The sequence below is a fragment of the Rhopilema esculentum genome, chromosome 8, assembly GCF_057945365.1.
Source record: "Rhopilema esculentum isolate cy_ngs chromosome 8, ASM5794536v1, whole genome shotgun sequence".
Taxonomy (NCBI): domain Eukaryota; kingdom Metazoa; phylum Cnidaria; class Scyphozoa; order Rhizostomeae; family Rhizostomatidae; genus Rhopilema; species Rhopilema esculentum.
The window spans coordinates 8,778,032-8,804,973 of NC_142822.1; the positions used below are offsets into that span (position 1 = coordinate 8,778,032).

The 26,942-nt window shown below is 38.5% G+C and overlaps 1 protein-coding gene and 1 pseudogene across 1 annotated transcript; one reads left to right on the forward strand and one right to left on the reverse strand.

Annotated features, from left to right (window-relative positions):
- Nucleotides 1-96: 96 nt before the first annotated feature.
- LOC135694826 (major facilitator superfamily domain-containing protein 8) lies at nucleotides 97-26,503 on the reverse strand. The gene is made up of 12 exons (XM_089109771.1): nucleotides 26,394-26,503; nucleotides 11,947-12,027; nucleotides 11,198-11,313; nucleotides 9,765-9,808; nucleotides 9,127-9,370; nucleotides 8,671-8,784; nucleotides 7,282-7,452; nucleotides 6,628-6,715; nucleotides 5,377-5,511; nucleotides 4,622-4,725; nucleotides 4,163-4,359; nucleotides 97-436 (listed from the first exon to the last, which is right to left on the reverse strand). The coding sequence occupies exons 2-12, from the start codon at nucleotides 12,000-12,002 to the stop codon at nucleotides 224-226; spliced, it is 1,482 nt and encodes a 493-aa protein (XP_088965897.1). The 5' UTR covers nucleotides 12,003-12,027; nucleotides 26,394-26,503; the 3' UTR covers nucleotides 97-223.
- On the forward strand, nucleotides 20,246-22,222 carry LOC148959849 (uncharacterized; annotated as a pseudogene).
- Nucleotides 26,504-26,942: the final 439 nt, after the last annotated feature.

Consider the following 26,942-nt stretch of genomic DNA (forward strand, 5'->3'; position numbering starts at 1 on the left):
TCCGCATTTTATATAGAGTTTAGAAAACGTTCCATAAAAGGTAAATGGAAGACAATGTTTGCCTTTTAGATCTGGTTTTCCTAAGAAATAGCCCAAAAATAATTAGCCCTCAGAGTGATTTTTTCGAGATCCAAGTAAGTTAGATCTTTTATATAACCAGTGCATAATTTAATTTATAAAGCAATAGAGACACAAGAGTATTGTTATTTTTATTCTAGAATCATCATTCATCAGCGATAGGTACTTTAATATATTCTTCGAATGGAACTAATATTGTTTGAAAACCTGCAATCATCGTAGCAGTTATCAAGTTTACAATCGCTGCACAAAGAAACAATCCTCTTGGTCCAAAATGTGCATACAATGAAGTCGTTAACAGTGGTCCGGCAAAATCTCCAAGTGAGCCAGCACAGCTGAAGAAGGCCATGTACAAACCCTGATAAAAGATCAAACAATTGATTCATGTCAAAATTAAAAAATGTAAGGAAAAGGGGCTCTAAAGTAATTATTGACATTTTCTTCTATCAATGCAAGGGTCTGTTAGCGCACACGATACTGCGCGCTATCATTCAATATTGGTCTGCATTTTTCAGGAACGGCTGAAGAAGGGTGTGAAATGAAGACTTTTGCGGTAAAGTATGGAAGTGAATACAGTATGATATCATAACCAGTGGCGGCTCGTGTATTGGGGCTAGTGGGGCTAGTGAGGCTCAGCTCCACCAAAGATTTCCAAGAATATGTTTTGGATTTATAAACGTAAATAAAATCAGCGTCCATTATTAATTTAGCACTGTTCACTAATTTCGTTGCTTCGAGTTTCACTGTTTGTCCATTCTCTAGTTTGTTTAGGTCCCACTGCCCGCGGTTCTTTCGAAAACTGAACAAACACGCGTATCAGACCCCGTTTACACTGTCCCGTGCAAGTTTGGAACCGTGACAAAACTGTCGCGGTTCGCCCTTCCGTTTACACTAGCACTGTGGAACCGTGACGATTTTGCTCTGCTTTCCGGAACAGTTTGGACCCTGCTTTGAAAGCGAACGAATTTTGTACCGTCACGGTTCCGTTTTTGAACGGGACAGTGTAAACACCTATCCGAGACGATTTTGTCACGGATTCACAAAGAGGTCTTTTGTATGGCTGTTTCAGGTAATCGAGGCTTTGATTGTGGCGTAACTACGTTGTCAAATTCTGAAGAAAAGGAAATGCTGAAGAAAAGACGACCACAGAAAAGGCTTGTAGTGTTTCCCAGTCCAAGCCTTGATTAGACTTTGCAGTTTTGTAGTCTAAAATAACACTGAAAATTAAAGCCACCTTGTCGTTCGTCCAAGTAAAGTTTTTATCGGCCTTCCACTCCATTTTAACTCTCAATAAAAATTTGATTGTTGACTTCGGCGGCAAAATAAAAGCCTTGGTTGACTAAATACAGCTTCTTCTAAACAATGTTCTGCCATTAAATTTTGAAGCCATTACACTGTACCGGTACAGTGTAAACGGAACGGCTAAAGGAAACAATTTGGAACCGCGACAGTGTAAACACTTGCGAACCGTAACGGTACAAAATTGTCCCGGGACAGTGTAAACGGGGTCTCAGACACCATCTTCCGGGCTTTTGGGGCTAGCCCCAAACTAGCAGAGAATGCACCAATCAAGTGCCTCTCATGACTCGACTATTCAATGGATGACTGCCTTCTGATTGGCCAATTCTGCTCGAATCTGCATTCCTTTGGGGCTAGTTTCAACTAGCCCCAAATAATTCAATTCAACGGTAGCTGAATTTTTGTTGAAGTGATAGGCAATGTTGATCTTGAAGTGGAACGTAGCAGAGTGTCGTGTATTCGAAGACTCGCATTTTTAGCTTCAAAACTTTGAAATAAAGCATACAAGATAGATCTTTATCAGAATTAATTTTGCCGATCTTGAAATAAGCTCATAATGGGAAGGCTAGGCCGTAGGCCTTTTAATGGCATAAATCATATTTCTAATGCAGGCTTTAAACTGGAACAATTTTAGCTTCACGACATATGAAAATTAATCAATTAACAGTTTGAACTTTTTGTTCTTTGAAAAAATTTTAATTGCCATGATATGCAATGCAAAGGATATCGTCTACGGGTTCGCCATATTCAAGTTGTCTATGTTTTTATGGACATCCCCCACGAACTCCCCTTTTTGTGAAGAGAGAAACGGTCCAGCGGAATTGAATAAATAAAGTTGAGCACACCAACATTACACATAGTTTACTACTTTGCTTATTAAAATTTATGCATGATTAATAGTGGCACTTGTTTTTTTTCAATCGAAACTTTCAAAATAATGACAGCCTCGTTGATTAGAGGTAGTAAAGAATGGAGAGGCTATTTATTATTCTTGACGTTCCGTGTCTATAGCTTTAGATTTCAAATAATACGTCATCAGCCCTACCAAAAATTTTCCCCACGAGCCGCCACTGATCATAACGTATTGGTTGATCTCTTGTTTACACAATACATTTCATGGATACAGTGAGACGTGCATCTTAACGTATTTGAACGAATACTGAGCGAAATAATAACATATTAGCTTTCTCTTTACAAGTTGCCTCTGATAAATATGGTGTGAAATCAAGACGGTTATGAAAACGTATTCAAGTGAGTAGAGAACGATATCATAACGTATTTGCTTTTGGTCTGCTGATGGACACGGTAGATAAGGGAGGTGTACACGATAACGTATTGAGGTGAAAACAGCGTGATAGCATAACGTATTGGCCTTCAGTGCACATGATGCCGCTGATAAATATGGTATGGAATAAAGACATATGCGATAACGTATTCAGATGAGAACGGTACGATGTCAAAGCGTTTTGGTCTTCAGTGATGCTGCTGATGAGTATGGTATATAAAAACACGCTCGCCAATTTGATATTAGATAAAAACAGCATCTTGTTTATGATGGAATCTGATAGAATTTATATAAAGTTGGTCAATGGGGCTATTTTTGCCTTTCGATATTAGCACCAACGTGCCTTTCCATTTCTAGACCCCTTGTCATTTTCTTTCTAACAGTGGCTCTTCCCATCTATTGTTAATGGCAATGTTACTTGATAAATACATTTTATTAGTGTTATAAATAATATTTGTTTGAATGAAGTAAATACAAATTAACTAGAAAAAACTTCGTCGTGACGAAATTTTGGACAGATTTGGTCAGGACGAAATTTTTTGCATCAAGATTTTTGAGAATTCGCATAGAAAAACTCTTACATGAGGTTAGGAATAAAATCAAGGTATCGGTTTTATCTTTTCACTGTCAACCACGTCCTTTTCCTCATTTACAACGTCTCCATAATTGAATTTACCGTCGGCTTCATGATGATCATCATCATTGTCGGTTCTTGAACAAACTTCGTTATCACCATTGTTTAATGAAAATAATTTATAGTTGCGTAGCGAGAGGGAGGTAAGAGGGGCGGGTGCCCCGTGGCAAAAAAAATATTTGAAAGAGGGCGTTTTCTGGCGTTCTAAAGGATGAGGACTCCAATTTTCCCCTGATCAACACGCTTTTGTCCCTTTACCTCCCCATCTTACCACCCTGGCTACCTGCTCTAGCTGTCTTTTGTCACCGGTTTCAAAAGATTCCATCTCTGTCTATTTTTAATTAACTGTACTATTTCTTTCATTCATTCCGGGTAATTGCACTTTTCAACCCAAATTTTGAACTCACCAGGAAGCAAACTTTCCAGACCAACATTTCCTGTCATATTCACACTTTTATATTTAAATATACTCTGTCTTTAAACTGTCATACCATTTAGATATAAAGTAGAGACCCTTTGAATGCTAAAAGCATCTTTGTTGACCCCACCTTTGCATAAACTGAGTAAATAACAGCTTTAATTTGGTTTTTCTGACATGCTGCCTGAGGGGTTGAGCCAAATACCGAGCGGGTGCTCAAGCCCTTAAGACTCCACGAAGTTGGTACCTATGGGATTGAGTGTTAAGCAACCTGTATGGTTTTGCCTCTGAAGATTTTGGTAATATGTTGATATCTTTGTGTTAAAATTCCACGACGAAATTTGTCACGACGAAATTCTGCAAAGATGTCCGAAATTTTTTCGACCACGTTTATCCGTCGAAAATTTAACTGAAGAAAAATTTTGTTGTTAATGTAGTTCCCTCTCACCTGTTTCCTTGGTCCGATTATTTTCGAATAAAGTAGATAAGTGACAATCCGGGACATAGCATAGCCAACAAACGCAAAGAAAACCCCGATAGCAAATTGAATTGAGCGTATCTTGGGTGTGGTTTTGCACCAGTTGTACTTGATTGGGCATCCGGGAGACAACACTATCTTCGAAATATTTCCAACAACAATTGAATCTAAAAGAAGAAGTGATTGGTTCATATATCAGAAGCAATCGCAAGTAAGCATTGCGTAAATGTACACCATAAAATGAGATTTGAGTTTGCAATTAAGGAACAATTCCAAATCAACAAAACAAACTGAATATCTTAAAATGTAGCTGATAATGGATAAAAAGTAAATTCTAAAGGAACATGTTTTTAACATGCGAGTTGTTTCACAGACAGATAAAACAGTGATCTTCGTGTAAACAAGTCCTTCCGACTACCATAAACGCACCTTTCGATTGAAGTATAGGGCGCTCACTTCCCCAAGGCAGAAGGACAACAAATGCCACAAGCGTTATGAAACTCCCGGTTAAAAGAATTGTCCTTTCGCGGAATCTGAAAAAGAAAACTGTTTCAATTCTGTATATAGGTCAGTTTAAGCACATAAGCAGTCGATTTTCTGTTGCCAGCACCAAAAGTTTAGAAAATTTCTTATAAGTTTGGGCAAGATTGCTGAAACAGCACAACTTTTGTATCTTGACAAAAACAAGAAAAACAACTGTGTAGTAAAGAAAATTTCTTTATAGCTTGAGCAATTTTGCAGTTATTGATGATAAAAAACATTTCAGAGGCACTAGTTTGTGTAACCAATTTCCCAAATGCACATTTTCTGTCTTGTTGCAAATAAAAACAAAATACATAAGTAAATTGTGTTCAACTGACTTAGTCTACCACTTTGTTTGAATGTTCTTTACAATTTGGTAGTATGAGGTGTGTCTTTGAAGTTATCAAAATAAATATCCATTCAATATAAGGGAAAGTAATACGTTTCGAATTCCTAGCCAAAAGAGGACGTCATAACTTGGGGAAACTCACCCTAACCGAAGAGGACTTGGAAAAAGGACCCTTTTTCTGCGACATATTGTCACATCCCCCTTAGCTTTTTCCAAGTTTCAGTTTCTTTTAACATCCCTGATGATAACTCACATATAACTAGCTTTCGTTTTAGAATGAAGCTAAGTTATTAGGAAATAACAAAAAAGGAACCTGTTTTGTGTACGTCTGATGATGATAAAAGCTGCCAAGGTGATAATACTTAATGAAGACAGGGTTATGCCTGCGTACAGAACTGCTTCGTCTTTTCGCAGGGCAAACTCGTCTCCCAGCAATGGATTTGTCATACTAGAGATGATTGGAAAAGATATCATTTCCACTAAATATTTAAACCATTTCAGAAGAACTGAGCAGTGCCGTCGAAACCGGGTGGAGAAGGGCGGGGGGCAAGGGGAAAAGATTGGCAGATTTCTTTTGAAATCCTTCTTGTTTAAGTTTCTGGCCATCTGTAAGATGCCACATTTCTAAAATTTTTCTTACCGCCAACCAAGATGATGGCCTTTCCTAAGCCCTATCAAGACAGTGATATTTTGGCCCCTCCACCTTCAAATACGTCTCGACGGCCCCTCCAAGCCAAAACCTTTGAAAAGAAAACTACTTGATTAACAATCAAATTTTGATACAAACAAAAGAAAGTCATTCCTTTCGATATTTAGCAAAAGAGATAAAAGAAGTGTAATGGATAAGACAAGGGTAAAGCCCTGGTCAGACGATCCAACATTTCGCCCAACATTTCACCCAACATTTTTTTCAATGTTGGAAAGTGATCCAACGTTGATGGTCAAACGAGAGTCGAAGCGAAAATCGAAGCGAAACTCGAAGCAAGAGTCGAAGCGAACGAAATCAACCCGAAAAGTACCGACTACGTGTGCGCAGAGCTAACAATGTTGGCTGAGGTGGTCAAACGATCCAACAATTCACTAAACACTTCAAAAGAAAAGAATTGTTGGACGTCGGCAGCCAACATTTTTTAATTCAGTCAATTTTCGTCCAACATCGAAATTTACAATGTTGGGTGACCCAACAAGGTGGTCAAAAGATCCAACATTTCGCCCAACATCAAGAAATTATCAATGAAGCATCACTAGCATCTAAGGGGTCTGGTCTGCAAAAAATTCCTTCAGTTCCTCTGCTGTCAGCCTAGTCTTTGCCCCTCCAAATGCCCACCCTGGCTACGTCTCTGTCTAGAGTACATCTACCAAAAACCTGCACCGTCAATTTGCATCTGTTTTTTTATATGACCCACACTCTTTCTAAACCCCCTTTACTTTCACATCCTTTCTTATTCTTTCACGATCTTTTTGCCTTTCTTTGACCTTGTGATACCGCTTGTACACCCATTTCTTATAATACCAGAATGGTAAAATTGATATCTAAATTAGTTGGATATAAACTTCAGCTTACGTTTGAATCGTCGAAACATTGTATAGAATGACGAAAAAGGCTATTATTGTAACCAAAGCAGCACGCAGGTTTGGCTTCGGAAGATCACCTAAAATCGAAACACAGTATATGAAAATACATAAAATTCTTTTTGACAGATGATTTGAACCTAGCAGATAACAGCCCTGCGGCAAATGCATCTAGGCAGATGGTTTTGGGTTCTCGTTCAGTTTTAACCGATGCTCTAGACTTCTGTATTTTGCCCCCTTATCATTAAGTGACCTACGTGGGCGCTGAATAAACACAAGTAGAGAAGCAACTACCCTACCTATTTAATCTTCCAGTTAAACATAACCATGCGAAGCAGAAATACACTCTCTTTGTAGAGTTCCCTCTTGCTTCAATCAGTTTTATTTGAAGAAAGCTTGTGGAAATCAGATTTACTTTAAATCAACTCAAAAGTCTCCTTCAAACAATTTACGGAAATGAGATTTACGAAAACTTTATAGCTTATTTCACCATTTATCTTCCACCAATTGCAAAAATTCATTGCGTGATGAAAATGGGCCCTTTAAACAATGCGAGCATTCTTACTTACTTTATTTATTTGTGAGTAGCTGAATATATTTACGATACACTGCATGAAGTCAAATAGAAAAGGACATGATATATTGCCTGTGCTGTCTTTCACATCAATGTTGTGTTCTTTGAACCAGATAAGAGTGATGAATATTCTGAAAAATGTCGTCACTATTCCGATCCATCCAGCAATGTTGAAAATGTCAATATTCACAAACGAATAATGTATTCCTTTGCCCAGCAGAGGTACGGCTACAGCTTGCAGAGCTGAAAAATAAAATACTCCGGAATTAGCTCTTTTGCTTCGATTGGGCCCTACCATTCTCTTGATCGCAAAATTTATCCTTATCTCGAATAAAAACTATCTAACGTTCCCTTTCAAATTGCAATAATAAAAGCTTCATCAACTGAGCTGATTTTCTAGTACATAAATAAGATGTGCCATTTTCTAGTCAGGATCCACGCCACGTTGTAAAAGCCTTTCAGTCACAACTTTTCCATTTGCATGACTTTGATGGCTGTTTTTGGTCTTTCAACAATTCAAAGATCGACAGCATTAAAAATATTTTGTAGTGGCCTGTTAAATTTGACTTCACATGATAAGGAACTTACACTTGTTACGAGAGACTTAAGAAACTGTTGATGTGGTAGCTTTTTTAGGAATAGTCCTGATGATAGATATAAATTTTGCTTATGAGACTAAGTTACAGAGACTTTGGAACCCAAGGTATAAGGGACTGGTCCAGGGTTTGGGGTTTGGGCCAGCCCTGATAGCTAAATAGGAGTAACAACAGCTATAATTAATGTTACAAATCAAAAAAAGGATTTAATTTTGCTACATAAGCTTATAGGGAGGCCAAGGCCCCCGGTGCTCGGTATCTCGGTCATTGAACTGGTCCCTTTTGTTGACTATGTTTTTAATACTTGGCAAAGCCTGGTCGTCGTTTCACCTAGCAGTTTTAGATGTACATAATGAAAGAGAAACCTCTTGCTGCTCTGATTGGTTAAGTGTTACAGTCATGTGATCACGATTTAAAATGTTCCCGATAATATTCCTGATAATAATCCTGATAATAATCCTGATAATAGATCTAAATCCAAAACAGCTGGGTAATTATATAAAATATATTTCCTAGTTTAAAATTATCCTTCATTGTTCTGACGTTTCATAAGTGTTTGATTAAAGTATTAGCTTTGTTAACGCGATTAATTCTGGAAAATCCTTTATCTTTCCCTTTATCTTTCCCTTTATCTTTCCCTTTATCTTTCCCTTTTCCTTTCCCTTTACCTTTTCTTGTATCTTTCCTTTTATTTTATCTTCTCCTTTACCTTAACCCTTATATTTTACGTACAGTTTAACCTGGCACGACTTGCAAGAAATGATCCAACTTCAGTTACACAAACAGGAGAAAGGTGGTTCTTTGAAACGTGTCATTTCATCATAATATCAACAAACAAAGTTTACAAGAAAAATGGTTTACTCACCTGGACCAATTCCAGATACTAATTCTTTCACTACTTCCATAACTTTCAATGCACTGTTCTTCTCGTGTTTTGCAGTCGATTGGGACATCACAGCGCGACAAACAGCTAGGTCTCCTAGAACAATACATTCAGATTTTTCTCCAAACATGAAGATGGCGAAATCATGGGAGAGGGCACCAAGAAGGAGGGTAAAAGCTGAACTTTTCTGACGTGTGGCCGGCCATTGAGATGATAAAAAGCAATATTATTTGGTGAAGGAAACGCAAGAGTGTCGGTATAGATTTTGGTAACTCTAAGATACGAGTGGCTACCAACACTAAATATTGGTTGGCATAAGAATCAAAATACTAACAACGCAATACCAATTTGTTGTTCTTCTAGAGATAAAGTCTCAGATCAGAGACTTGTATTATTATTCAACTATTTGAGACAAATTTGAGTGAAATAGCATTTTACCTGCTGAAAAGCCAACTGTAATTCTTGCAAGTAAAATCAACATTTTACCATCATAACCAGGATAGTTTTCTGCACATACGTAAATAACATTCCCAATAAAACGAAGAGATGCACCTGCCAACAGAGGCTCGATAGCTGGACGGTATTGGCACCAAGCACCGAGCACAACGGATCCAATAACCTGAAAAATGCTGTAACCACTAACTACCAAACCCAGAAACTGAGCATTGACTTCTTGGTCAACCTACAAAATTGAAGCAGAACTTTGTTTACATGTATTCACAAATACATGTTTGTTTACATGTGTTTACAAATTTCTATGAATCGTCGTTCGATCTGGGTCCTGTATCTCAGGACTTGCATTCAACATCTTATCCGTCACGTTCTATGTTCTTCATAATTGATTTAAATTGTTATTTCTCATTAAATAATTGAGATTCTAGCATCAAGGATGTAGGAACTGTAACACCGACATACTTCATTGATTTAAGAAGTCATTTAAGAATTCGTCAAGCCCCGTCAAGCTAAATTTTAAAGTGAATTTTACGTTAAGTGCAATCAGTGCGATGCTCATGCAATCAGGCCTAGATCTTTTACACTAGAGACAAATAACTGTGGCATAATAGAAGAAAAATTACCTTTTTTAAATGAGGCCAAACTGATGAGTAAATCGCTGAGTGTTCTACAAAAAGTAGAAACGAGCTAAGAAATTTGCACTTGCGCGCCATTTGTTACCGAATGGACTATGGCGCGACAAATGACAATATGACGTCCTGGATCAAGTCAGCAAATGCTTAATTGCAATCAATTTAAAATCATTTTGACAGGACATGCGGCCGTCCTTAACAATTCCCTGCACATACGAGAGTCGGCCATTAGAGCAGTACCAACCAACCAACCAACCAACCAACCAACCAACCAACCAACCAACCAACCAACCAACCAACCAACCAACCAACCAACCAACCAACCAACCAACCAACCAACCAACCAACCAACCAACCAACCAACCAACCAACCAACCAACCAACCAACCAACCAACCAACCAACCAACCAACCAACCAACCAACCAACCAACCAACCAACCAACCAACCAACCAACCAACCAACCAACCAACCAACCAACCAACCAACCAACCAACCAACCAACCAACCAACCAACCAACCAACCAACCAACCAACCAACCAACCAACCAACCAACCAACCAACCAACCAACCAACCAACCAACCAACCAACCAACCAACCAACCAACCAACCAACCAACCAACCAACCAACCAACCAACCAACCAACCAACCAACCAACCAACCAACCAACCAACCAACCAACCAACCAACCAACCAACCAATCAACCAACCAACCAACCAACCAACCAACCAACCAACCAACCAACCAACCAACCAATCAAACCAAATTGGAATTTTGAAAGACATTTATTTCTTCGTATAAGCTCATATGTGCTGCAGTCTCAACTTGTCCTTTGCTACTAACAATGGCGTACCCAAGAAGGGGAATGGAGGGGTCCGTACCCCCCACTTTTCTAAAATATGGTCCTCGAGATTTGTCCAAAAACGATGTAAAGCTTATTGGGGGGGGAGGGTAGTATACTGTATGCGTGTGTCAATAACAATTGTAAAATGCTTTGCTATTTACCGTAGCTAACATGAATAAAAAATGGGGGAAAATTTTGCAAAAAGGGCGTTTCCCCGGATTTGCGAGTGTTTTAAGGGCGTGGTCCCCCAAAAAAATTTTGGACTACGCCCCGGACCCCCCGCTGATGCAGCCCTCGGTACGCCACTGGCTACTAATTGAGCGGGGGCAACGAGGCAAAGCGCCAAGAAAAAGACCAAAATCTGGCAAAATGCAGGAAATTTCAAAATTTTTGAGGGAATGGGGGGAAACCTCCCCATCGTGTCACTGTGCTCTGGCGTTTTTCTAAAAATTTCAAGTTTAGGTTTTCCAACAATTTCAAGATGAGGTTTTCAAATAATGCTTTGCAAAAATTAATTGCAAGATTTGACCTGATGTACAACTACAATTTCGTTGAAAAACAACAACGTTTCATTTACCCATTGCACTGAGTGTCATAGTTAAGTAAGTGATTCTTATTGTCCTCCATCTGGATTTGTACTCTTCAGGCGTCTCGTGTTGATCATCTTGTTTTGTTTCGTTTGCCACACTGTCACTGCAATACAATAACGCGTATCATACCGGGTAGGAATGCACTTTACTGAATACGTAACTTTCATTCTAGTCTACTCTGCGCTGGAGAGATTCGCCTGTAATAAGTCAGCGTGCGCAGTTTAACGTAGCACGTGACAATGGAAATCAAAATAAGCCAATAGCAAACAAGGTGAGCTTTAATAGGTAAGATACCTAAACTATCAGCAATCTTTTCAATAAAAAATTAACAAAAAAGTGGAAACTCTTTGCTTTGTGTCCCTCTACTTTGTCTTTGGCTTTTCATTTTGCAGGGGAGGAGCAATTTCCCTCTTGGATCACTGATCATGATAGTGGGTATGCTCAATGTCTAGCTCTTAAGAATGTGCCTGTTAAGCGTAAGACTTCCAACTCAGGTGAGCTATATTGGGCACCGGAGAAAATATTCTCAAACTTGTTTCTGAGGTTAGAGTCAAGCCAACAAAATAGTTTTACTTAAAAAGCTGTGGCATTTGTGTTCAAATTTATATAAAAGACCAATTCATTTGTTTTTCTTAAAATTGCATGAATGAGCATAAGGAAAACTCTTTTACAGTTTGTATAATGGAAGAGCTAAGAAAACATTCTCCATAAATCTGCTTTCAAAAACATGAACTACCTTGCCCCGTTCAGGAGCTTTTCCTTCTCCATATTTGAGCTATGAATCTCTTTCATTTTCAAATTTTTCTTTTCAGTCGATCTACAAGTGGAAGAAACAGACACTTTAGCCCAGAAAACACATTTATACGACAATGACTATGGGGATTAAAACCACCCTGAACACAGCCTCTAGGGGTGAGTAGCTGTGTTCAGGGGGGGAGGCTATAATCTTCTTAAGTCACCTAATTAAAAAAACCTATTCGAAATTATTCTGAAAAATAACTGGCTGCAGCACAGGAAAGCCAGCACTTGAAGAGGGCAACTGTCAACCCTCCCTGTTCAGCCAGGAGACTCCCGGTTTTGACTGCTTTCTGCCGGTCTCCCGGTTTTTAAAATTTTTATCCCGGTTTCAAAGATGTCTAGCAGAATGTCTAGGAAGATTCTTCACCGAATGTTCGATAAACCAATTTGACTTACGACCTCGTTTTGGAAATTTCTCCAAACTTAATTATACGACTTTTTAAAGCGCAGATTTGGTTTTATCGCCATAATTTTTGGCGGGATACCATTTTTCATATTGTTCCAGCTTGTATTTTAGATTTTAAGGAGAAATGAAGTTTGAAAACTTGTAAGGGATTTGACCGCAAAAATCGTTCCGGGGGAAACTTTACCCCCCTAGTCGCCAATCACGGTCAAATCCCTTATAAAGTTTTTATCTTTGTGTCGTCATAAAATCAATATCGTGAGCAATATGGTAATAAAAGAAAGTGACGAATTAAAATTTCTGGGAGTTACACTAGAAACAAAACTTAGCTGCAAAACTCATGTGCAGACTCTTTGTAAAAAGGCCAGCCAAAAACTGCATGCTTTATCTCGTATTTCGATTTTCATGGAATCCGAAAAAATTAAACTGATGATGAACCCTTTTATAATGTCACAATTCAGCTACTGCCCATTAATCTGGATGTTCCATGACAAAAATATTAATAACAAGATAAACAGGATACAGGAAAGGGCCCTTCGAATCGCATACAAAGACAACACCTCTCCTTACGAGAAATTGTTAGATAATGATATTTCGGTATCTATACATCAGAAGAACCTACAGTTGCTCATGGTTGAAATTCACTTAACAAAGAATCACTTGAATCCCTCGTTTATTATGGAAATTTTGAGGAAAAGGCAATGCCGTATCAACTAAGAAGCTCGAGCAATTTAAACCTACCAAAAGTGAGAACCACATGCTATGGTACAGATACCGTAAGGTTCATCGGTCAAAGAGTAGGGGCAAAATTACCTATAGAAGTGAAAACTTCAGTCTCTTCCACTGTTTTTAAAAAACATCTTAAAACAACAAAATGCAAACATTGCAACTGTAGGATTTAAAAAACTTTTATATATAGTTTAGGTTTTTTGTAATTATTATGTATTTCTCTTGTATACACCTTTGTAAATAGTTGGCCTTAATTTGCTTTTATTTTTAGCTATTTCGAACAGCCAATTTCAAACCAAAGTATTAATAATAATAATATTAATAATATTGATATTAGCATAGAACAATTTGAAGAAGCGATTGACGAAGACGAGAATTCAGACGATGTTGATGAATTCGATTTCAACAGTGATGATGGAGGATTTAGATTATCAGAAGCCAAAAACGATGGATTTGGAAAATTATTAGGCTTTCTCTTAGGTGCACTTTATGGAATACCCTCGAGCGCGGAAATGGAAAATAGGATTCTTGGCTCTAAAGTGAGATCGTGCCTGATTAGTCAACACGCGCGTGTCTAGATACGTTCCGAAGATCCTCCTCGTTTGCACTATAAAAGCACATTGTAAATTGCCAAAATATTTTACATAAGTAAATCAAATTGTGAATAGAATATTTTTTATAATCTTTTTATCAAATTTTCAACGTCAACATACTATTGAGTAGACACAATATTTTTCACTTTTATTGATAGGCTATGAATATATATGCATATCTAAGGCACTTTAGCCGTCTCGTTGCAACAAGCGCGACCTCACTTTAGCCGAATTGACGAGCTCGAAATTTTCTGGCTCTGGTACCCAGGGTAGATACTGATGAAAGTCAGGAAAAAACAACAATTGCTTTTTAGGCAACCGTTAATCTATTTTTGTTATATTTAACAAATATTGAATCAAAGTAAATTGAATTGAATTAGCGAAGGAGCTAGACACATGTCATCCCCATTGCTTTCCGTTTTCACTCAATCCCAGTTACATTTGTCGGATTTCACATCAAAAACCTTACAACTTGCATGTATGAAAGAAAAATCTAAACATTAAACTTATTTACAGCGGGCGCCATTGCATTAATATTTAATTAAAAATAGCATTATCTTTGGTTTAAGCTAATTTTGCACGCGGTTGTACGACTGTAGAAAAAATATTGCACGGGTTTTTTTATATTGTCATAAAATTTTACAAACAGACAACTACAAGACGATACCACAGAGAGCATGGAAATACATAGCAATCCTGTGGCCATTACATTAAAAATATTAACTTCAAATTGGAATTACATTGTATGCTACTAATTACATATTACAGATTACTAATAACAAAAAAACACTCAAAATTTGGAAGTTAAAACAAAAACAAAGACAAAATACATTGAAAAAAACAAAACAAGAATAATGAAAGACAAATTACATAGAAGAGAAGATTTTTAAAACTACTTAATGAAACATTATAGAGGTCTGAATATATTCTAAAATGTTGCCTCAAGAATTTTTGTATTTAAATTTAAAGATAATTTTTCATGACCATAAAGAATTGTTTGCAGTAAAGCTTCATTTGAAAGGTTTGTTAATCCATAGGGTTGCAATATAGCCCTCACATTATCAAGAAGATCACGTCTATCTGTATCATAAGCATGGCAGAGCAGCAAAAAGTGTTCCGTATCCTCAATACCATCATTTACTGGGCACAAAGGATTCAAGGTATCACTGAAGTTATGTTTGAATTTGTGAAAATTCAGCTTGCTAAGTCCAACACGAAGTTGTGTCAAAATGGATAAATCTTTTGGGTCGTGGATGTTGTAGACTAGTTTTTGAGGTGGACGGATAAATGCAAATAGTTGTTTTTTGAAAGCACTTACTGAGTAGGATTGTTTGATCTCTGGGTCGAATTTTTCCCATTCAGATAAACAATTTGGAAAAAACTAGCTTTAAATTTCTCAGTTCTCGTGTGTATTTGCCCTACTGAAGCCTGTCTGCGAAGAATGTAGCCTGATTTCTTAAGTTGGGGTATAGGGCTTCTAGTGTAGTCTCGTGTCAAGATAGCATTGCACGGGTTGACAGTTTTTGCGAAAATTTCAGGCGGTTCTACGGTTTCTGGCCCACCAAACAATTTTGAACACTGTTTAATTCTTCGCAGTAATTTTACGAGCTTTTGGGCGTCGATTCGGATTTTGAAATCCTTATCTTTGTTCCACTAGTGCCTCCGCGCTAAGAATTCGCTTCATGTGGTCTTGATTCTTGTTTGTATGAAGGTCTGATAGATTACCATATTGAAACATAAAAAGTTTAAAACGACAGCTTGCTATTGAAAATCGTTCAAAAGACTTGAAAATATTGTCAATGAATAAACTTACCGGCCTTAGGACAGAAACCATTGTAGCCAGTAGCAATGCGATTATAGAACAACTAAGTACAAACAGATAGGAAAAAATGTTTCTAGTAATAGATAATTTACGTAACAATGTATTTAACGGCCACCAGCTCAAGCAACCAAAAAAAACCCATTGTACACAGAACATAAAATCTTTATGACTCAGCAATGAGGCGTCAAGTCCATAGCAACAAACCCTATTTATGATCCTGCTATTGTAGCGATGGTTCTGTGAAATGTTATCAATGTGGTTACACTCATTTTTTTATAGGAAACAAAGGTAGATGTTGAGTACTCCCGTTTCTCAGTGTTCTGGAAATTTCAATATTCATTGTTTCTCAAGACTTTCTTTATTATGATGTCATTAATGATGTTATGAAATGTTCGTAAGCTTTTTTATCACGTCAAGAGATTCGCTTCCATTCCGATGCTGCATTTAGATGTGGGAAGTTTATTTTTATCCCTTGTGTCTTAAGTTCTAGGCCAACAGGCAATATTGTTCTTGGACTTTACAAAATTTCGTTTTTCTTAGTTTTATCATGATTTAATAGTTTCTTAATTTTATTGCTTCGAGTACTGAAGTTTCTTGATTTCTCTGACTCTCCAGTACTCGTTTCTTATAGCCAGTTTCTTATAAAAAAACGAGTGTATTAATTTACTTTTTTGTCAGTATTCATGCAAAATACCGACCAACCAACGTTGCACTATCGAAGTTTTGTATTTGTTCCTACCTACCATCTGAAGGTATTTTCTAGGACATTGAGAAGAAGTTTGAATTCATACAGAGCTAGACTTGATAAAATAGGCATACTAGAAGGATAGTGTCAAAAAGGGTACAGATTTCATGGTAATTTAGAAATTTAAAAGACTATGACACACGTTGGACATAGTGAAAATTGTCTTCACTGAAAGTAGACATGGCTATTTACTCCATTTAGAGACCACGCACTCTTGATCATAGCACAGTCAATAGAAACAATTGACAATAGTTTTCCTATTGACTATGAACATAATTGATTGCATAGCTTCCCATCTTATGGCCTTCAAAGTTTTTTTGAGAGTGTAAATCTTTCTTAGTACCTCTATCACAATATGCTGTACTTATTTTCCTTATAATTTGCATTGTAAGTGGATTTGGCCCCGGGTAAGAGGCAAGCACGCATCCTTCTTTCATTCCTGTGGCTGGCGAATTATACTCAACAAATGATCAGATTTACTGCAACATACCAACGAATTTAACAACCGTTTAACGTGTTGAAATTACTCCAAGAAATCGTTCTGAAAAGAAATTTTAAGTTAATCTAAGGGGCGTAATTGCCAAATTGTTTGCTCCCTTCGCTCGCACGTGATCTGCATCTTCTCCTTTTACCGCCAAGGGCCTCTACAACCTCTCTGTGACCCTTTTTGCAAACTTTTACCATGGGATAGCTGATCAAAAATTATCCAGTACTCAGGCCCTGTTTCAGGAAACCTTTTTTTGGGGGGGGGGGGGGGGGGGAGGGTGCAAGTTTTTATCTAACGAGTACAATTTGGCAGCATTACACTACGTTAATGCAATCAGAATATTTTGGCATTGTTAATATTTAAATTTCAGCTATTACAATGCAACTTCAGCTGTAAAGCTATTAGTTTTATGAAAGTTCTAAAATAAGCTTTTGTGGTCACGTAGTTAATTCAACCTTTAGAAACTCGAAATTGAAGTCTTCTGTTCTTCAACTTGACCCACTTCTTGATAACAGAGAGCAAATTTAAGTTCTGTGAAAAGTATTTCTTCGCACGAAATTAGTCTAAGAGATTGTAGACGATCCTTGGAGCATTGTGCTTCGCAGTTTTCAGAGATGGGGCCACAAAATCGAGCCTGGGGGGCTAAAAATCAAGTTTAGTGACATAGGAAGACCCGCCATTGCTGGATCCGACGCGAAAGAAATTTTTTGAAATTAAGCCTTCTAGAATGGCTAAAAATGCATATGTGATGTTCCTGAAAATTCTCTTCTGGATCAACAGAAAAACTGAACTGCAGAACTTTTTAATATTTTTGTCTCTGTTTTTGTCAAATTTCTTGGGACTATTCGTCTTTTGTGATGTTCCTGAAAATCCTCTTCTGGATCAACAGCAGAACTGAACTGCAGAACTTTTTAATATCTTTTGAATGTTTTTAAAAATTACCGAAAGGACAATTTCTTGTCTGAAAATTTAAAAAGATTATCTACCCGTCAAAATCCCAATTTTACCGACAAAAAACCCAGTTTTATCGACTAAAACACAAATGTCTATTCTTGGGGGAACTACACCCCCACACAACCCATGTGACCGGCCTGGCAGTACTAAGTAATAAATCAAACACTATATGACCAAAATCAAAACTGCTTGTGAATTGTATATTTAATTTCAATTCCGTAAAGATTAGCCGAAATTTCCATCGGATTCTTCCGAAAAAAAAGTTATTTTCAAACGTATTTCCTACTGACGAAAACAAGAAAAAAAGAAGCGACGACTTGTCAAAAGTGTAGTCGGTTGACCTCTTGTATCATGAATTGCCTCAGATCTTGATATCAAAAATCATAAATGAATTGTTCTTCTTGCTACCTAATTATGGCGTGGTCAGCCAAAATTTCGAAAGGTTCCCGTCAAAAAATCATCTAATTCTATCAAAATGTGCAGTTTCTTAAAAATTAGACATGATCCAAGATGTTATCTTGTCGGAAAATCGTAGGATTGGGCCCCCAAAATGAAAGTCTGATTTTACCACCGAGGAGCTCTAACTTGATTCTTGACATTTTTTTCTATCAATATAAAGGCTCGTTTACCCGATAACTCCCGCTATCATGCAATATTAGTCTTAAATTTTAAGAAACGCCTGAAGAATAGGGTGTTAAATGAAGACGTTTGCGGTAACGTATTGAAATGATTACGGTATGATATCATGATGTATTGGTTAGTTATTTGTTTACACAATGCAGTTGATAGACACAGTGAGACATGCATGATAACGTATTTGAACGAATACTGAATGATATAATAATGTATTAGCTTTCTCTTTACACGTTACCGCTAATAAATATGGCGCGAAATCAAGACATTCATGAAAACGTATTGTAGTGAGGAGGGAACGATATCATAACGTATTGGTCTTTCGGTCTGCTGATGGACACGGTAGATAAGGGCGGTGTACACGATAACGTATTGAGGTGAAAACAGCGTGATAGCATAACGTATTGGCCTTCAGTGTACATGATGCCGCTGATAAATACTGTATGGAATAAAGACATACGCGATAACGTATTGAGAGGAGAACGATACGATGTCAAAGCGTTTTGGTCTTCAGTGATGCTACTGATGAATATGGTATATAAAAACACTTTCGCCAATTTAATATTAGATAAAATCAGCATCTTGTTTACGATGGAATCTGATAGAATTTATATAAAAATGGTCAATGGGGCTATTTTTTGCCTTACGATATTAGCACCAACATGCCTTTCAATTACCAGATTCCCTGTGCTGTTCTTTCTAACAGTGGCCCTTACTTGCTATTGCTAATAGCATGGTTCCTTGACCAATACATTTTGATGATACCAGTCACATTTGTTAGTTTTATAAAGAATAATCTTTTTGAATGAGGGAAACATAGTGCTGTCTCACCTGTTTCCTTGGTCCAATTATTTTTGAATAAAGTAGATTACTGACAATCCGGGACATAGCATAGCCAACAAACGCAAAGAAAACCCCGATAGCAATTTGAATTGGGCGTATCTTGGGCGTGGTTTTGCACCAGTTGTACTTGATTGGGCAACCGGGTGACAATATTATCTTTGAAACATTTCCGACAACAATTGAATCTAAAAGAAGAAGTGATTGCTTTAGATATCCAGGAGCAATCGCAAGTAAGTATTGCATAAATGTACACCATAAAATGAGATGTAAGTTTTGTTAGTTTGCAATTAATAACGAAATAGTAACTAATTTGCAAACAAAGGAACAATTCAACAAAAAAGCAAATCGAATATCTTTGTCGCGGAGGCGTGCGTTACTGCGAAGGACACAAGAGAACCAGACAATTACATTATTCTTAATAACCTTTAACCTTTTTATTGTTTGTGAGACACACAGTTTTATTGATTGTGAGGAGAAGAGTGGGGGCGTGAGCTTCCGGTGTGGTTTTTTATGTTATCGCTGTACGTTTTGGTTGGAAAAATAGATTGAAAATCAAACCTTGTGAATTTTTTGTTGTCGTGCTTCAACCAATTCGCGACAAAGTGGCACCCCAGATGGGAGAAATCAACGACCTTTAGTGGAGTTTAGATCAACCAAAAATCGAGAGTATGGCGAATCAAGCAAGCGAGGAGGATTTATCAAAGAAAGTCGCAGGGCAACTAGGCCTGTTGAAATTTATCGAAGACGAAACGCGAGGTATTTTGAACACAAAGGATTGCAAGGCTATCGAGAGACAACTAAAGATTTATGAATCCAAAATCGAAGAAGTTTATGAGCTGAAAACCAACGTACAGGAGCTGAAATTGGAGAATGATGACGACCCAGGAGAAATTCGAAACTAGAGCAACAAAATCGAGGGAGAAATCAAGAAATTTGATCATATCATGGCGGAAATGAGAGGATCTTTGAAGCAGATCAAATTAAGCGAGCGAAGAGAGGAAGAACAGGAGCTTTTATCGTCAAAATAACGGCAGTTTGAGGTAGAATCGGAGCTGGAGAAAGCTAGGTATGAGCAGAAATTTCAGTATGAGCGTAGATTGGAGGAACTTAAATCAACTTCACCTCCAAATGAACAGGAATCAACAAAGGTTAAGTTGCCAAAGCTAATTTTTTCAAAGTTTCAGGGTACCCATCTAGACTGGTATAGATTTTGGAATCAATTTGAAGCTGAAATTGATAGAGTTAAGATTGATAGAAATTGATTAAGTCACGAAATTTTCCTACTTGAAAGAGTTGCTTATGCCAAAAGTCAGAGCTAACGTAGAAGGTCTTCCTTTTACAACAGAAGGTTATGAAAGGGCAAAACAAATCCTAAAATCTACATATGGTAAATCAAGAGAGATCATAAATGCGTATGTGCAGAACGTCACAGCGCTGCCAGTCATTAAAGGGGGGAACCCTGCGAAAATTCATGATTTTTATGGGAAGCTGGTGATCAGTGTACAGGCCCTAGAATCGATGGGGAAATTAGGAGAAATAAATGGTCTAACCCGGGCAACATTAGATAAACTTGAGGGGATACGTGCAGATTTAGTTCGTACCGATGACAGCTGGCAGGAATGGGGATTCCCCCAGTTAGTAAACGCACTCAGACGATGGACTGAGCGAAATCCCATATCCCAAGAAGAGAGGGGGGCAAGTACAAATTTCCGCGAAGCTAACCAGGGTACACAGAAACGTGAAAAATTCTTTCAAGTAAGGCAGGAATGGAAAAGGAGGCCATGCATTTATTGTGAGGGGGATGACCACAAATCAGTTGAATGCAAAAAAGTGACAGAAATAACCCAAAGGAGAGAGTGTTTGAAGAAAAAGAAACTTTGTTTCAATTGTACAGGAACCAACCACAGAGCCGCAGAATGTAGGGTGAGAAGCGTATTTCAAGTTCGTAGTGCGAGACATCATACATCAATTTGTGATAAAAAACCAGAGCAAGTTTTATTAGCAACAGGGGAGCAAGGAGTAATATATCCCATTGTTATTGTCAGTGTAAATGGTGTAAAATGCAGGGCCTTACTAGAAACGGGGGCTGGTAGCTCATACATCTCAGATAAGCTGGTGAACATTCTTGGAAAAAGGCCATTTTCAAAACAAAACAGACAGATAGACATGATGTTGAGCACAGTAAACAGGCAAATTGAGATTTACAATGTGGAGATACAAAATCTTAAGGGGGACTTCAAGCTAGAAATTGATGTAAGCAAAGTTGATAGAGAGGTGTTGCTTTCAGTAAAGAATCCAAGGTATCAAGATGTTCTAAAGAAATACCCTCATCTACAAGGAGTAACGATGGATGACGTCGATCAAAAACCAGAGCTTCCTGTCCATGTAATCTTGGGGGCATCAGAATACGCAAAGATCAAAACAGATGCAAAGGCAAAATTGGGGAACCGGGAGAGCCTGTAGGTGAGCATACAAGATTAGGCTGGACGCTGATATCTTCTGGAGCAGATGCCGATGCAGGTCATATGTTCTTCGCTAAAGGGACATTAGCAGATTATGAGCGCCTTTGCAACCTAGATGTCCTAGGACTAGAAAATCATCAACAAGGGGAAGAAGATTCAGTTTACAGTGAGTTTAGAGAGCAGTTGAAGCAACAGCCACAGGGTTACTATGAGACAGGGCTTTTATAGAAGGCAAACTGCCCACCACTACAAGATAACAAAGCTGGAAGCCTTGCGAGGCTAGACAAGTTAGCACAGATACTTCAGAGGGAACCAGAGCTGTTTACACAGTACGATCAGATCATCAAGGACCAAGAAGCACAAGGAATCATTGAAAGAGCGGAACATGAACCAGGGGGGAGGGCCTTTTACCTGCCACACAAGCCAGTGGTGAGACAAGCAGCTGAATGCACTAAAGTCAGAGTGGTTTATGATGCATCTGCAAAGCCAAACAACAATGCACCATCACTCAATGAATGTTTAGAGACAGGGCCACCATTGTAAAACCTTATATGGGATATCCTAGCAAGGAATAGAGTAAGACCAATCTCACTTGCAGGGGATTTAAAACAAGCTTTTCTACAAATCAGGATCAAGGAAGAGGATCGTGATGTGTTGCGCTTCCATTGGATTAAAGACAGAGACAGAGAGAACGTAGAGACATTCCGATTTACACGCACCCTATTTGGCCTAAATCAATCACCGTTTTTATTAGGGGCTACAATAGAAGAGCACATGCGTTCACAAGAAGCACAGTTTCCTGCGGAAGTAGAGGAGATACGACACTGTATCTATGTTGATGACATTCTGTTATCTGGAGAAACACAAATTAACATGGAAGAGCTGAAGGATAAAGTTGTAAAGATTTTCGATGTAGCTGGCTTTAAGTTACACAAGTGGCACTCAAACCTGCCAGGGCTAGAGCAAGATGTTATACAACAGACAGATTCAGAGATCTCAGAGCAGAGTTTTGCAAAGCAGCAATTAGGAGTGGGAAGAGATTTGCTTTGGAACAAAGATGCGGATACTCTTGGGGTAGTTTTTCCAGAAAATCGGAGAGAGAATGTAACAAAGAGGAGTTTGCTGAAGAACTTGGCATCAGTCTATGATCCTATGGGCATTGTATCACCAGTGACTCTGGGGGGAAAGCTCATTTAGCGAGATGTTTGTGATGCAAAACTGCCATGGGACCAAGAGCTATCCACAGAGTTATCAGACAAGTGGAACAAATGGACAAAGGCATTACCAAACAAAGTAGAGATTCCCAGGAGCATATCAGAATTCAGAGAAAGCATAGATTCGATTGATCTTCACGCCTTTGGTGATTCAAGTGGGTTTGGGACAGCAGCTTGTGTTTATGCAGTGATCACACAACCATCAAGAGTTAGTCAAGGACTCCTTGCTGCTAAATCAAGGCTAGCAAAGAAGGGACTAACGATACCAAGAATTGAGCTAGTCTCGGGCCACATGGCAGCCAATCTGCTGGCAAACATAAGGAGAAGCCTCACTGGGCTTCCAGTCAGATCTTGCTATGGATGGCTGGATAGCTCTGTAGCTTTACATTGGATAAAGGGACATGGAAATTATAAGCAGTTTGTAAGCAATCGAGTAAGACAGATTCAAGAAAAGAATTTCATAGAGTGGAGACATGTGGGCACTGTAGATAACCCTGCAGACATCGGGAGCAGGGGGTGTCCTGGAAACAGAATTCCAACGAGCTGGTTCAGAGGTCCAGAGTGGTTATCAGATGCAGAAAATTGGCCACTCAACATAGAAACAAAGTCAACAGAAGAGTCAGAGGTCGAGGCAAAGCCAATCAAAGAGATTTTCAAAGCTTCAGTAGAAATGAGAGATCAATTCGACGAAATCCTAGAGAAACACACATATGGGAACACCATGAGGCTGATGGCATGGATGAACAGATTTGCTACCAACTGTAGAACGAAGAAGGCTGATAGAATCAAGGGTCCACTCACAACAGAGGAGATTCAGAGTCAGATCATGTGGTGGATCAAGAGAGTTCAAGCACGTAGCAAGAGCCCAGAGAGATTCAAAAATGAGCAACAGAGATTAAACCTTCAAAAGAACAATCAAGGGATTTATAAGTGCATGGGGAGGATTCAAGGAAGTTACCCAATTTATTTGCAACAGATTCACTGTTCAGTGAGAAGATTGTAGCTGACGCCCATGTCATCACAACATTACATGGGGGAGTGAGTCTGACGATGGCATATGTGAGACAAACATACTGGATCCCCAGGCTTAGGAAGATGGTAAAGAGAATACGGAGCAATTGTCACGGATGCAAGAGGTTTCACACTAAAGCCTATAGTCAACCATCAGCAGGAATGTTACCAAAAGATCGCACAGAAGGATCGAGACCATTTGAGGTCATAGGGGTGGACTTTGCAGGTCCCCTAGCATACAAAGTTAGAGCGAACACGGAAGAGAAAGCGTACATTCTACTCTTTGCGTGTAGTTTGACAAGAGCAGTGTACATTGACGTTGTTACAGATATGACAATTGATCAGTTTATGATTTGTCTCAAAGAGTTCATAGCAAGAAGAGGTCGCCCGAACAAGATTTACACGGACACTGCCAAAACATTCGTAGCGGCCTCAAAGAAGATACGAAAGATAATGGAAAGTGAAAAGATTCACAATTATCTCGCAAGGAACAGCATAAAGTGGCAGTTCAATTTAAGTAAGGCCCCCTGGTGGGGAGGGCAATTTGAGCGCATTATAGGCCTCGTTAAGCAAGCAATGTTCAAAGTTTTGGGAAGAGCAAATCTTAGCCTTCAAGAGTTGAAAGAGATCATGTTGGATGAGGAGATAGCCCTAAACAACAGGCCCTTGTGTTATGTGGAAGGCGATATTCAGCTACCAGAATTAACTGGTGGGGAGGGCAATTGGAGCGCATTATAGGCCTCGTTAAGCAAGCAATGTTCAAAGTTTTGGGAAGAGCAAATCTTAGCCTTCAAGAGTTGAAAGAGATCATGTTGGATGTGGAGATAGCCCTAAACAACAGGCCCTTGTGTTATGTGGAAGGCGATATTCAGCTACCAGAATTAACTGGTGGGGAGGGCAATTTGAGCGCATTATAGGCCTCGTTAAGCAAGCAATGTTCAAAGTTTTGGGAAGAGCAAATCTTAGCCTTCAAGAGTTGAAAGAGATCATGTTGGATGTGGAGATAGCCCTAAACAACAGGCCCTTGTGTTATGTGGAAGGCGATATTCAGCTACCAGAATTAACTCCCAACATAATGCTGTTAGGCCATCATAATTCACTGATAAATGAAGAAGCTCATGATTTACAGAACAAAGATTTGAGGAAACGAGCCAAGTATTTGGAAAAGTGCAAGCAGAACCTTTGGAAAAGATAGACAAACAAGTATGTCAGGGGACTAAGAGAGAGGCATAACTTAACAAATCGGGGAAAAGAGAAGACAGTTAGTGAGGGAGATGTGGTGCTGATTCATGCAGACGACAAGAACAAAGGCAAGTAGAGATGGAGTTGTCAGAGCGGCAAGAGTCAAAACAAGAAAGACAGTTGTAGAAAGAGCTGTATAGCTATTGTATCCATTGGAGTTAGCATGCGAAAGAGAAAGAGCAGTACAGACACGTGAGCTCAATCCACAAGCTGAGGAATATAGACCTAAGCGAAAGGCTGCACAACTCGCAGCAGGAACAGTCTGAAAGATTATTCAAGATGAGAGTAGAGACTTAACCGATGATTGACATTTGCTGTCCAGGGACATCAAATGGGGGAGTGTGTCGCGGAGGCGTGCGTTACTGCGAAGGTCACAAGAGAACTAGACAATTTACATTATTCTTAATAACCTTTAACCTTTTTATTGTTTGTGAGACACACAGTTTTATTGATCGTGAGGAGAAGAGTGGGGGCGTGAGCTTCCGCTGTGGTTTTTTATGTTATCGCTGTTCGTTTTGGTTGGAAAAAAAATAGATTGAAAATCAAACCTTGTGAGTTTTTTGTTGTCGTGCTTCAACCAATTCGCGACATCTTAAAATGAAGCTGATAATGGATAAAAAGTAAATTCTAAAGGAACATGTTTTTAACATGCGAGTTGTTTCACAAACAGATAAAACGGTGATCTTCGTGTAAACAAGTCCTTCCGACCACCATAAACGCACCTTTCGATTGAAGTATAGGGCGCTCACTTCCCCAAGGCAGAAAGACAACAAATGCCACAAGCGTTATGAAACTCCCGGTTAAAAGAATTGTCCTTTCGCGAAATCTGAAAAAAATATATAGCCAATAGTTTTTATAACCAGAAGACATAAGTAAAATTGTTTTCAACTGACCTAGTCTGCCACTTTGTTTGAATGTAATCATTGCTTCGACTCTAGGTTTAAGGGTTCTTTACAATTTGGTAGTATGAGGTGTGTCTTTGAAGTTAACAAAATCCAGTCAATATAAGGAAAAAATATATCTAGCATGCTTCAAATTCCTAGCCAAAATAGGACGTCATATCTTGGGGAACGTGTTCCTAGCTTGACTTAAAAGGTTACTCCGAAGAGGACTTAGAAAAAGAACCGCGACTTATTGCCACTCTCTCCTAGGTCCCTCCAAGTTTCAGGTTCTTTTGACATCCCTGATGATAACTCACATATAACTAGTTTTTTTTTTTAGAATGAGGCTAAAGCATAAGAAAATACCTGAAATTAAGGAACCTGTTTTGAGTACGTCTGAAGCTGCCAAGATGATTATACTTGATTGAGATAAGACTATCCCTGCGTACGGAACTGCTTCGTCTTTTCGCAGGGCAAACTCATCTCCAAGCAGGTATGTCGAATGGTAGCAATACTGACATGGTGTACAACAACAATTCTTCAACTTACAATAAAATAATTTAATTCAATTTAATTTACCCATTGCAGAGAGTGCCATAGTTAATTTAACGATTCTTATTGTTCTCCAACTTGATTTGTACTGTTCAGGCGTCTCGTGTTGATCTTCATCTGTGGTTTCGTTTGCCACACTGTCCCTGCAATACAATTATCACATAGTTTTGCGTAGTACCTGACAATGAAAACAAAATAAGCCAATAGCAAAAAGGTGAAATGCGCCTGTGCAGCGTAAGACTTTCCACTCAGGTGGGCTAATTAGATGCCGCATACTTTTTAAATAGCAGACAATTTTCTTTTATTTGCTTGTGAGGTGAAAGTCAGGTCGAAATTGTTTTGTATAAAAATTGGTGGCATTTG